This window comes from Halichoerus grypus, chromosome 5 (genome assembly GCF_964656455.1).
Source record: "Halichoerus grypus chromosome 5, mHalGry1.hap1.1, whole genome shotgun sequence".
NCBI lineage: Eukaryota > Metazoa > Chordata > Mammalia > Carnivora > Phocidae > Halichoerus > Halichoerus grypus.
Window position 1 is genome coordinate 137,597,237 of NC_135716.1, and position 14,086 is coordinate 137,611,322.

Consider the following 14,086-nt stretch of genomic DNA (forward strand, 5'->3'; position numbering starts at 1 on the left):
TTACTATGATTTTATCACTCAGTTCCTATAGTATATAAATATCAATATCTAAATCATCGAGGTCATGGAGCATTATGATTTGAATGTCAGCCAGTTAAGAATAAGAATTAGAAACATGGGGGGGGGGAAAAAAAGAAGCAAACCATCAAACAGTTTTTTTTTAGTATTATGTTAGTCACCATACAGTACATCATTAGTTTTTGATGTAGTGTTCCATGATTCATTATTTGCATATAACACCTAGTGCTCATCACCACTCTTGCCCTCTTTAATGCCCATCACCGGGCTACCACATCCTCCAACCCCCCCCTCCCCTCTGAAACCCTCAGATTGTTTCTCAGAGTCCATAGTCTCTCATGGTTCGTCTCTATCAAACAGACTTTTAACTATAATGAACAAACTGAAGGTTGCTAGAATGAGGGTAGGCAGGGGGAGGGGTTAAATGGGTGATGGGTATTAAGGAAGCAGTTGTGATGAGCAGTGGGTGTTGTATGTTGGTGATGAACCTCTAAATTCTACTCCTGAAAGTAGTATTACCCTATATATTAACTAACTGGAGGATAAATAAAAACTTGAAACAAAACAGACAAAAACAAAAAAGAATAATGATTACAAATTGTAAAATCTGAATCTTATTAAGCTCCTTAGCTTAGGATAACTTGAAGAATAACTTGCCATAACTTGACCTTGACTTGAGAGAAGCCTAAAATATATTCCTTAATCATTTTATCTTTATTTATATAAAATTATCATAAAAGGTAATGAATTTTACAATAAGGTTATAAAGTGGATTGTCATGAAATGAATCCTGTTTACCCACAGGAATAATGTCCTAATTTGTGGACACATTGCTATGAATTCAGGTTAAAATAGGTCTTAGCTACAATGAACAGTCAATCCTAGAAGCAATGATTTAGCAGCAGTGGTCTCTAGAAACTCAAAGAGTAAAGTTTTAGGTATTAATACAATTGATAAATATAGTATATACAAATTCCTTTACATGAGAATATGGTACGTTTTCATAAAATAGAACATATTTCAGGAAATGAGATGGAAAGATACAGCTGCTGCTTGGAATATTGACTGCTTGAAAATGAGATTATTTAGTGACAAGATTTGGTTGTCATGGAGGGAACAGCTTAGATGGGATTAAGGATAAGAGATATCGTAAATGTTCAATATAAGTAAATAGGGATATAAATCATGGTACATTCATATGATGGGATACTACGACAAATAAAACCACAATTTTAAAGAATTTTTAGTGACACAGAAATGTGTGTGTGATATAATAGTGACAAATAAGTCTGGTACACAACTCTATTGTATGACCTCAATTGTGTAAAATACATATGTACACAAATATGTGTATATACATAGCTAAAGACTTTCTTGTAATTTCAAAAAAATGAATGTTAAAATATTATTAAAATTTTAAAGGAAATTTTAATTTAGGAGGTTTTCTTAAATCTTAATCTTAAATCCAGCAGGATGTTTTTGTTTCTTGAGAGGAAAAATTCCGTTGATCTGTGTCTTGGTGAGTTATTGCCACACAAGTACAAAAAGAGAAAATGCCAGTGGCATGCAACCACAAGCACTTACTTAGGTCATGCATCTGAGTTCTCTGGTGGTCAGTCGATATTGGTTGTACTCTCTCTTAGGTGGTTGTGTTCCTGCAACTGTCTCTTGGCTGGTTGCAGGTCAGTGGATTCAGCTGGAGCTGTACTTCTCTGTATGTCTCTTTTTTTGCATTCTAGCCTGGCATAGTCTCGTGGTGGTTGCAGAAGTGCCAAAGAGCAGACCCACCTGCACAGGCACCTTTCAAGCCTTTGGTCACATCATACCAGCTAATATTCTGTTGGCCAAGACAAGTCATGTGACAGAACACAAAAATCAAGGAGTTGGGATATATACTTGGCCTCTTTATTCAGAGGAATTCCAATGTCAGGTGGCAATGAGTGGGGTAAAGGAAGGGTGAAGAATTGGTGCAGTCTATCACAGTGTGAGGTACTGGAATTCTGGCTCAGCCAGGATTATTACTTCCTTGCTCATTTTTTGTCCTGTTTAATAGCATAGTTAGTTTCTGGCAAATATGTGAAGGGGTAATACCATTATTTTTGGATTGTTTATGGAAGCCACCATTTTAGAGAATAAAAACAAAGCTCATTGAAAGAAACCCATAAGTAGATGAAAAAAAACTTGGGTTACAGTAAGGTAATGATAACAAAATAAGCTTAAAATTATTTTAATTAAATTTTTTATTGAGGTATCACAAAAGTCATAAATATATGGTTTAACGAATTATCCCCAAATAAATACATTATGTTACCACTTACCCGGGTTAAGAAACAAAATGTTAACTAGAATCCCAGAAACTATCCATGTACCGTTCACTACTCATTTTTTCTCCCCGAACGTATTTGCTTGTTTTTGAACACTGTGTTAATAGGATCCAACAGTGTGTATATTTTGTGACTTGCTACATGATTGTGTGATTAATCTATACTGCTTTATGCAGGAATTTTTATTTTTTATTTTTTTAAAGTTTTATTTATTTTAGAGAGAGGGAGAGAGCATGTAGGTGTGAGTTGGGGGAGGAACAGAGGGAGAGGGAGAGAGAGAATCCCAAGCAGGTGCTTCACTGAGCATGGAGCCCGACATGGGGCTCGATCCAACAACTTCAAGATCATGACCCAGTGGAAACCAAGAATCTGATGCCTAACCAACTTAGCCACCCAGTTTTAAAATTCGTTTACATTGCTTTTTAGTATTGTATGAATATATCATAATTCTCTTTACTGGTGATAGACATTTTCGTTAATCTAATTTTGTGGTTTTTATCAGTAATTCTGTAAACATTTGCATTCCATGAGGATAGATATATGTATTCATTTCCATTTAGTTTATTCTTGGGAGTAGAATTGCTAAGTCATAGAATATTTGTCAGCTTTGGTAGATGCTATCGAATGGGTTTCCAGGGTATCTGATAGTTGCATTCCCAGCAGTAGTGAATAAGTTTCAGTTAGTTACACTTGGTATTTATCAGTTTTTTAAAAAATTGAGATATAAAATATATACAGTGAGATCTTTATGGGATACAAATCTGGAGTAAACAGTTGGGTCAGTTCTTCCATATGTATTCATCTGTATAAATCACTCCTGAACTCAAGACATACAGTATTTGTTACCTCATTACCCTAGAGGGTTCTTGTGTTTCTCTTTATAGTGACTACCCCTGCCCTTCCACCAGATAACTAGTATTCTAACTTCTGTCACCATTGCTGGCTTCTCTTCTTGAAGTTCATATGAAAAGGAATCCTACAATAGGCAGGCTTTTGTGTCTGGCTTCTTTTACTCAATATAATGTCTGGGAGAATCCTCCATATTGTTACGTGCAGTATTAATTTGTTCTTTTATGTATGTTGTCATGTCATACACCTTTGCAGGATTACAACGGTTTATTCATCCTGCTTTGACTTAAAAAATAACCTCTCTTAGGCTTTCCTGATACCTTTGGATATATCTTTTTTTTTTTTTAAGATTTTATTTATTTGACAGAGATAGACACAGCGAGAGAGGGAACACAAGCAGGGGGAGTGGGAGAGGGAAAAGCAGGCTTCCCGCCGAGCAGGGAGCCCGATGCGGGGCTCGATCCCAGGACCCTGGGATCATGACCTGAGCCGAAGGCAGATGCTTAACGACTGAGCCACCCAGCGCCCCCCTTTGGATATATCTTGCCAACAAATGCACAAAATAAATGGACATAAAGCACAGATGCTCATAGACACAGTTCAAAGCTATGGTAGCTTGATGCTGAGATGCTGAGTGTCGTGTCCGGGGAAGGAGCGTGGCGGTGCCACTCTTGCTCCTCAGGGTGTGTGCTGCCTGTATATCTGGGAACTACAAAGGAAATGTTGAATGTTATTTTTACTTTTTGCCTTTTTTTAATAAAAGTGAAACTCTTTAGATTTTTTTCAGTTAGTGAAAGCAAGTATTAATGTAGGTCTTGTATAAAAGCAAAGTGGCATAATGCAAGCTTTCTAAAAGTGGGGATACTGTGTTTTTTTTCTTTTTTCTTTTATTGTAAATGAAATTGTTAATTTCCTTCTTGAATTGTTCATTATTAGTGTATAGAGATACAAATGATTTTTGCATGTTGATTTTGTATCCTGCAACTTTGCTGAATTTATTTATTAGTTCAACCATTTATGTGTGTTTGTGTGTGTGTGTGTGTCATATTCAGGTTTTCTGAACAAAAGATCATATCTGTAAACAGGGACAATTTTACTTTTTCCTTTCAAATTTGGACTCATTTTTTTCTCTTTTTCTTCCTTATTTTCTGGCTCAGACTTCCAGTACTTTGTTGAATTGAATTGGCAAAAGTGAGCATCCTTATCTTGCTCCTGATGTAAGAGGAAAAACTTTCAGTCTTTCACCATTGAATATGATTTTAGCTGTGGTGTTTCCATATATGGCCTTTATTATGTTGAGAGAGCTTTCTTGTATTGCTAGTTCGTTGAGTGTTCCTAGTGTGAAAGGGTGTTGAATTTTGCCCAATTATTTTTCTTTATCAGTTGAGATGATCATGTGGTTTTTTTCCTGTCATTCCATTAGTGTAGTCCATTATGTTGATTGATTTTCTTATATTGAACCATCCTTGCATTCCAGGCCGATTGCTTTTTTTTTTTTTCTTTCTTTCTTTCTTTTTTTGGGGGGCACTTAATTAGTCTTTACTTTTTTTTCTTCGACAGCTAGAAAAAGTCCTACAGCAAGGTGACATTGGAGAGTGTGCAGAACCATACATGATTTTCAAAGAAGCAGATGCCACAAAGGTAGAATATCATGCATCTCATTTTCCCCACCTTTATAGACATATAGTCCCTCCCCATTTCCCCCAGATCTCTGAGTCCAACCCTAAACACCCTTAGATTTCCCAAGTTATTATTTGGGAGAATACTATACAAAGCATATTAAGGAATTTTACTACTAATTCATTATTTTCTATTGGCCTACCCACTTTATTAGTTTCTTCTTTATTTCCTTTGTTATCTAGCTTGTGTCATATGCTGTTATTCTTTTTTTTTTTTTTTTCCTTAGAGGGGGGTTGGCTAGGAGCAGATGGAGTGAGAGAATCTTAAGCAGGCTTTTCTCTTTTTCTTCCTTATTTTTTCCATAATGCTTACTACGGAGCCCAGTGTGGGGCTCAGTCTCACAACCCTGAGATCATGACCTGAGCTCAAATCCAGAGTCAGACACGTAACCGACTGAGCCACCCAGGTGCCCCTGTGATGTTTTAGTCTTTAAAAATCTCCCTCACCCCCAAACTAATTGACTCTACATTTTTTTTTCTTGGAGAGAACTAAGTTAATATAGTTTAATTCCTAAATAATTAAAATTTTCAAAAATAGTGATATTTTTATAAAATGGTGATATTGAAAATAAAACCTTTCATAGCAAAACAGCAGTATTCTGGAGCTCTGTCTAGTTGCGGATAATTAAGGAATATGGTAAAAATAGAAAATGCAATCTTTGTTTTGCCATCAGACCACTATGTTGTAGAATTTGGATCAATTTATAAAGCAAGAGTAATTTATATAAAGTTGATACCAAATTTCAGATACCCTGAGTTAGCTACAAGAATAACAGATGAGGGACACCTGAGTGGCTCAGTCATTTAAGCATCTGCCTTCTGCTCAGGTCATAATCCTGGAGTCCTGGGATGGAGTCCCACATTGGGATCCTTGCTCAATGGGGAGCCTGCCTCTTCCTTTCTCTGCTCATGTTCTCTCTCTCTGTCTCTCTCCAATAAATAAATAAAATCTTTTAAATAATAAAAAAAAGAATAACATATGATCTTAAATCTTTGACCACATGATTTAATAGTTGAAATAGCCAGGATAGTATGCTTGAGGAATACTGGACAAGTTACCAAAATCTAGAATATGTTTTGCTTTCTGTCTTTGTGAAATTTATAACAAGAACTGAGACTTTTCTGCTGATTGAGGTCGACCTGGGTACATGATAATGTTCTCTTATCCCTGGCTAGCTGGTTGAAATCAGGGTTAATGTATTCTGGCTTTCCCCAGGTTGTCATTTTTTAAATTAAATCTGCTGTTTTATGGAGCTCATAGTTATATTAGCAGCCTATTACATATGTGTATAAGTTGATAGAATCAAGTACACTGGATATCTAGTCTCTTAAAGCAAGAATCTATTTTGGAAGTATAATAGATAGCAATAAACAGTGCTACCATTTAGTTATCCTTCCCTCTTTTCCCAGACCTGAGTCTCAAGGTAGGACAATCATTAGAGAATACATCCTATATGGAAAGAGTACGTAGGAGATTTGATGTAGGTTTTCACTCTTGGACCATTGGTTGGCTATCACAGGCCACCTTAGTGTTTGTGTCAGGGACAGCCTGAAAGTTGGGCCAGCTTCAGGATATCTTCCCGAGAGGCACATACTGTTTGGACCATCAGTCTATTTCTAGGATTTAGTCCCTTTATAATAATTTTTTCTTTGCTTCTTTTATTACAGTTCTGGGCTTATATGTTACTAGCGTATTTATGGCCCCCCACTCCCACCTTACCTTACTCCTTTTCTTGCCATAAATTAAGGATTAGTTCCAAATGGCTCAACTGCTTCCATCTTTTTCAGTATAATAAAATTTAGTAAGTCATTACCTTGAATATTTAATAGTTAGCAGTTACTGACTAGAATATGGTTATGTTTCTTTTCATAAAATAGTACTTGTAATACATAAACATGTTTGGCACTTGCTCTCCTTTCTTTCCTACCAAGGTGAGAAAATCACAAAGAGAAATTTGAAAAACTTACTCTATACATACATTTATAGAATGGGTTGAAATTATTCAGTGCTTAAGATAAATAGTGTTAGTTGATCTCTGAAAGGTATAGATTATTTTTCCATCTTTTTTTTAAAAGATTTTATTTATTTGAGAGAGAGAGTGAGCGAGAGAGAGCACTTGAGCAGGGGCAGAGGGGAGAGAGCGAAGCAGGCTCCGCGCTGAGCAGGGAGCCTGCCCAGGGCTCGATCCCAGGACCCTGGCGTCATGACCTGAAGGCAGACTCTTTTTTTTTTTTTTTTAAGATTTTATTTACTTATTTGAGAGAGAGAGAATGAGAGAGCACGAGATGGGGGAGGGTCAGAGGGAGAAGCAGACTCCTCACTGAGCAGGGAGCTCAATGTGGGACTTGATCCTGGTACTCCAGGGTCATGACCTGAGCCAAAGGCAGTTGCTTAACCAACTGAGCCACGCAGGCGCCCCTATTTTTCCATCTTTGTTGAGAATTGAGAATTCTTACCCTGTCTTTTTATGTATTATGAAGTAGTCTTTAATTCATTTCTTTTGAGCATAATTATATAATGTATAAAGTTTTGTTTTGCAGAATAAGGAAAAATTGGAGAAGCTGAAAAGTCAAGCCGATCAGTTTTGTCAAAGACTTGGGAAATATCGTATGCCTTTTGCTTGGACTGCAATCCATTTAATGAATATTGTTAGCAGTGCGGGGAGTTTGGAAAGAGATTCTACAGAGGTGGAAATAAGCACTGGCGGTAAGAGTGTTTTATATAAAATATTTCTAAATATATAATTTTTTTCTTTTTTCTATATAGGCTTGTTTTATTTGTGGACTTTGCAGTGTTCTGAGGCATAAAGTGTTTTTGCTTTTTTTCCCCCACAGCTTTATTGAGATGTAATTTATATACTATACAATTCACCCATTTAAAGTGTATAATTCGTTGTTTTTTGATATATTCACAAGGTTCTGCAACCATCACCACAATCTAATTTTGGTAAAAGGCGAAAGATTTATCTGATCTGAAGAGAAACCAGAGTGTTCCCACAATCTAATTTTGGAACACTCATTAGCAGTAATTCCATTCTCTCCCAATCCCGAAACCCAACCCTAAATAACTTCATAACTCCTTAGTCTGTATGGATTTGCCTATGCTGGACATTTCATATCAATACAATTATACAATATGTAGTCTTTGTGTGACTAGTTTCTTTCACATAGCATAATGTTTTAAAAGTTCATGTTGTAGCATGTGTCAGTGTTTAATTTCTTTCTTTTTTTTTAGTATTTAATTTCTTTTTATTGCCAAATAATAGTACATCATGTGGATATGCCACATTTTATTAATCCATTCATCAGTTGATGCACATTTGGGTTGTTTATACTTTTTGTTTAATATGAATAATGCTGCAGTTAAGGTTCATGTACCAGCTTTTGTGTGGACATCTGTTTTCATTTCTTTATATACTAGAAATTGTTGGATCATAGGACAATTCTGTATTTCACCTTTTGATGAACTGCCAAGCTGTTTTCCAATGTTGCTGCACCATTAAAAATTCTATTAATAGTGTGTGAAGGCTCCAATTTCTCCATATCTTTGACAACACTTTTATTATCTGGCCCTTTAATTACAGCCATTCTAGTGCACGTAAAGAGGTTTGTCATTGTGGTTTAGATTTGCCTTTCCTTAATAGTTAATGATCTTGAGTATTATTTTTTGCACTGGCTATTTGTTTATTTTCTTTGGAGAAAGATGTAGTCATATCTGACTTTGCCCATTTTTAAAATACCTGTTTTGTCTTGTTACCTAGTGGATGCTCATTTTTTATGTGGCTTTTTTATATTATTGTCATCAAGTTGTAAGAGTTCTCTTTGTATTCTGGATACAAATCTTTTATCTAAGGACTTGCAGATATTTTCTCTCAGTCTGTGGGTTGGTGGTTTTTTTTTTTATTTTTTTGATGGTACTGTCTGCAGCACAGATATTTTTTGACAAAGTTCCATTTTTCTGTTCTTTTGTTGCTTGTGCTTTTGGAGTTATATCTAAGAAAGCATTACTTCACCCACGATCAGGAAGATCTACCTGTGTGTTTTATCTAAGAGTTTTATAGGTGTAGCTCTTACATTTGGGTATAATCCATTTCAAGTTACTTTTTGTACATGGTGAGAGGTAGAGGTCCAACATTATTCTTTTTACATAGATACTTAGTTGTCCCAACACCCATTTGCTAAGACTGTTCTTTCTCCAGCGAATGGTCTTGCCATTCTTAATGAAAATCAGTTCATGATAGATATGTCGGTTTAATTCTGGACTCTCAACTCTGTTCCATTGATTTATATTTCTAAGCTTATGGTAATACTATTCTGTCTTGATTATTTTAGCTTTGCAATAATTTTTGAATGTGGGGAGAGTGGTCCTCCAACTTTATTATCTTTTTTTAAAGATTTTGTGTGGGTGTGCCTATTTTGGACCCTTGTAGTTTCATATGAAGTTTAGGATCAGCTGTCAGTTTCTGCACAAAGACAACTGGAATTTTGCTAGGCATTACATTGAGCCTATAAATCAATTTGGGGAGTATTGCCCTCTTAACAATATTAAGTCTTCCAATCCATGAAATGTTTTTCCATTTATTTAGATCTTAACATTTTTCCAACATTTTATAGTTTTCAATGTACAAGTCTTGTTCTCTTTTTGTTAAATGTATACCCAAATATTTTACTGTTTTTTATGCTATTTTAAATGGAATTGTTTTCTTTCTTTTTTTTTTTTAAGATTTTATTTATTTATTTGACAGAGAGAGACACAGAGAGAAAGGGAGCACAAGCGGGGAAGTGGGAGAGGGAGAAGCAGGTTTCCCGCAGAGCGGGGAGCAGGATGCGGGGCTCGATCCCAGGACCCTGGGATCATGACCTGAACCGAAGGCAGACGCTTAATGACTGAGCAACCCAGGGTCCCCTGGAATTGTTTTCGTAATTTCATTTTTAGAATGTTCATTTCTTGTGTATAGAATATTGACTTGAATATTGATCTTGTACTATGAAACCATTTTGAAAATGTTTATTAATTATAGTGTTATTTTTTTCTTTTCTGGATTCTTTAGGATTTTCTCTATACAAGATCATGTCATCTGCAAATAAAAAGTTTACTGTTTCCTTTTCAATCTGGATGTCTTTTATTTCTTTTTTCTTTTCTAATGATCTCATAACTAGAACCTTCTATATAATATTAAAGTGGGAAGAGTAGATATCCTCTTCTTGTTCTTGAGCTGGGGGAGAATGCATTTAGTCTTTTATCATCAAGTATGATGTTTGCTGTAGGTTTTTTATAGACATAATTTAGTAGATTGATGAAATTCCCTTCTGTGCCTAACTTTTTGAGTGTTTTTATCATGAAAGGATGTTGGATTTTGTCAAATGCTTTTTCTGCCTTTGAGTTGACTTGTATGATTTTTGTCTTACATTCTTTTAGTAGGGTATATTGCATTAATTGATTGCATTTTGGATGTTAAACCAATCTTACATTTTTGGGAGAAATCCCACTTGGTCATGGTGCATAAGTTTTTTGTAGTTGTTAGAATATGTTTCTCAGTATTTTGTTCAAAATTTTTCTTCTGTATTCATAAGGGATATTGGTCTGCAGTTTTTCTTTCTTTTGACATCTCTGTCTGGTTTTGATATCAAAGTAACACCGGTCTCACAGAATGAACTGTGAATTATTGCTTTGTTTTTTGGAGGGTTTTGTGAAGGATTGGTATTTGGTTTTTGAAAAATTGGAAGAATTCACTAGTGAAGCCATCTTGGCTCTTTTTGTGGTAAGTTTTATTTAACTAAGTAGATCTTTTCACTTACTTTAGATCTTTTTATATTTTCTTTTTTCACCTTAAATCAGTTTCAGTACTGTTTCTTTCTGGAAATTGGTTCATTTTGTGTAAATTATCTAATTGCTGACTTACAGTTATTCATAAAATTGTAATATAATCCTTTTTCTCTCTAAGAGCTGTAGTGATGTCTCCTCATTCATTCCTGATTTTAGTAATTTGAACCTTTCCTATTTTTTTAATTACCTATTTAGCTTATGTTTTTAAAATTTTCTTTTTGAAGATCCAGTTTTTGGTTTCATTGATGTGTTTCTAGTTTCTATTTCATTTATTGCCATTCAGCTGTTGTCATTTTTGAGTCCTTTCTCATGCTTCCTTTGGTTTTAGTTTTCTCTTTTTCTAGTTTCTTAAAATGTAAGCTTAAGTTACTGATTTGAGAGCTTTCTTCTTCTTCTTTTTTTTAGGATAGGCATTTATAGATAAAATTTTCCTCTGAGCACTGTATCCCATATGTCTTTGGATATTGTGTTTTCATTTTCATACATTTTAACTAAATTTCCTAATTTCCCTTGCTATTTCCTCTTTGACCACTGGTTATTTGAGAGTTTGCTCTTTAACTTCCACATGTTTATGAATTTCCCAAATATTCTTCTGTTACTGATTTATAGTTTGATTTCACTGTTGTTTGAGAACATATTTTATGTAATTTCAGTCCTTTTGAATTTACTGTATTTTTTGTCTTATGGGTCAGTCTGCCTTGGAGAATATCCTTTGTGCACTTGAGAAGAGCATGTATTCTACTTTTGCTTGCTGATATGTAGTATAGCTATCTGTTATGTCTAGTTTGTTTATAGTTTTAAGTCTTCTGTTTCTTTGTTGCTCTGCAACATAGATCTTCAGTTGGTTTTAAATAATAGGGTTATCTTGCAAGGTCTTGGAATTAAAATTCTGTTTCAAATTCAAATGCTAATAGGGTTATCTTGCAAGGACTTTGAATTAAAATTCTGTTTCGAATTCAAATTCAAGTCAGGGACTATTATGGTTACTAAAATTTTTATTGTGTGAATATTTCCTAGCAAATGCATAGTTCCCCTGTAGCTGCTCCTCATAGCTCATCTTTGGTTTTATGCATAATTTTAGTGTAGTAGAGACTTTTTTTTACACTAGAGAAATTTTAAAAAGAGAACAGGGTGATTTAGGTATAGTGCTTCCTTACTGATCTCTCCAGAAATGAAATTCTTTTTTTTTTTTTTTAAGGTTATTTATTTATTTGAGAGAGAGCGTGAGCGTGGGGGAGAGGGAGAGACAGTCTTAAGCAGACTCTGCGCTGAGTGCGGAGCCTGATGTGGGGCTCAGTCTCACAGGTCTGAGATCATGACCTGAGCTGAAACCAAGAGTCAGATGCTTAGCTGCCTGTGCCGTCCAGGTGCCCCTCCAGAAGTGAAATTCTTACTACAGTCAATATGCTGAATAGTTTTCAACTTTAATGATTTTTTTCCCTGTGTTTGGAAAGCTGCTTGGAAACAAGTTTTAAATATTATGAAAATGAATATCATACTGTTTTTTCCCCCCTTGGTAGAACGAAAAGGGTCTTGGTCAGAGAGGAGGAATTCTAGTATTGTTGGCAGACGATCCCTCGAAAGGACAACAAGTGGAGATGATGCTTGTAACTTGACCAGCTTTCGACCTGCTACTCTCACAGTGACGAATTTTTTTAAGCAGGTATTGTTCTGTCATGTAGTTATTCTAGGGGGCTATTTGTACATAAAATTTTTTTGGTTTCAGAAAATTTGTAATTGTACATATACATGGAGTGATTTTGATTTTGAGAAATTTAAAAAAACTTTTAAGGATGAAAAGTATAAGAATAAAATAATATTGTACCTCTTGTATAATTATATTTATTTAAATGTTATACTAATGCATCAAAATCAATCCTCCACATTTATATCCTATTTCTTAATTGTAATTTTTAAACATTTATGTTTATGAATTTTCTTAGTCAGTGATTGTGTGGTTGTATCTCCCTTCCCCACCCAAGTTTTTTTTGGTTGAATTTACCACATCCATGGTGTATGGAATAGGACTCTCAGGCCTTTATAGTGCATTTTTGTGCTAAAAGGTAGTTAACATTTTTATAGGTGCATTTATAGGTCCAAGAAGTTCTTGATCAAAGATATTTTATTCTTTGCAAATATGTTCTCTGTACTTCAAATCATGAATCAAATCAGGAGTTTTTAAATGCTGATCATGATCCATTAACAGTAATGGAAATATAATAGATAATACTCAGCTTAAAAACAAACACAGTAGAATAGAAAAATAATAGTGCATTGTACATAGTGAGGTTAAAAATTGCTTTGGTGAGCTTTTTTCCCCCTAATTTTTGTATGAGTACATGCACGTATGCATGTCCATACTGGATTTTGATACAAAATGAATTGGTACCATGCATATATTTTGGAACAGATGAAGGGCAAATGCTAAGTATTGTCCAAGAATTCCTTCTTTTGAGGTCTTAGTCTAAGTAAGAGGAGGAAATCTTGGCCTACTGACATCTTCTAACTTGAAAGAGGCAAGGTTTAGGAAAGGATGTGCCATGAAGTGAAAGCTAGCAATCTACTTGAAGGCCCTTTCACAATTTTATTGCAATAGCATTTATAGACAGTTGGTCCGAGAGATTCCAGGGGAGAGTAAAGCAGCTGAGAAGTATCTGAAGTGGTAAGGGTCTTTTTATTATGGACAATAGAACAAGAAAGAAAAGGCCACCGTGTTACTTGGATGAAGTGATTGGCTAAATAAAGCTACAGAAACCAGGCAGTAGATTTATGTGATACAGTGACACAGCCTTGCAGCTATGACATTTTTCTCTCTTTCTACTTCTTCAACTGCTATATCACTTCTGCACTATTTCACCAGTTCTTTTTTCATTTCTTCAGCCTACTTTATTATTGAACTGGTTTTGTAACCTTAAATCAACAAGTCATCCATCCACCCACCTACCTATTGATCCAACAAATAGTTTCTGCCTGTTCAGCATGTACTGAGTATCAATCCACCCACCTACCTATTAATCCAGCAAATATTTTTTGAGCATTCACCATGTACTGGATACTGTGTTGGAGACTGGTAGCTGGAAACTAGCACAAAGTGTGAAAACTTTCAATGAATGATTATTGGAAACATCAGCAATAGAAAGCATTTATTTGTTTGTTTGTTTATTTTGATGGAAAGCATTTATACTTTGTACAGTCAATTTTTTTTAATGATTAGCATGTATCATTTTTAAAAGTATTTTTAAACAGCTAGTATACTATGCATCAGGCAAATGCAAAGTAAGTAAAAAGCAGAGATTACAATTTTAATACAGTAGAATTCAAGGTACAAAATGAGAAACAGAAGGCAGTTCTTTTTTAAAGTTGATGAGCAATTACTAACGATGAATTTG

At 34.9% G+C, this 14,086-nt stretch overlaps 1 protein-coding gene across 17 annotated transcripts in view; it reads left to right on the forward strand.

Moving 5' to 3' along the window:
* The window catches only part of DOCK7 (dedicator of cytokinesis 7), a 214,594-nt gene that overhangs the window by 55,670 nt on the left and 144,838 nt on the right, over window positions 1-14,086 (forward strand). For 16 of the 17 annotated variants that reach the window (XR_013448152.1, XR_013448151.1, XM_078073038.1 and 13 more), the window contains exons 10-12: window positions 4,752-4,832; window positions 7,412-7,577; window positions 12,218-12,360. Coding sequence is in view for 15 of the 17 variants with exons in the window: in XM_078073038.1 (XP_077929164.1) it covers window positions 4,752-4,832; window positions 7,412-7,577; window positions 12,218-12,360 (390 nt within the window). In the remaining 2 variants the exon portion in view is untranslated. Of the gene's footprint in view, window positions 1-4,751; window positions 4,833-7,398; window positions 7,578-12,217; window positions 12,361-14,086 lie in introns of those variants that run through there. The other variant, XM_078073035.1, reaches the window with a different exon arrangement.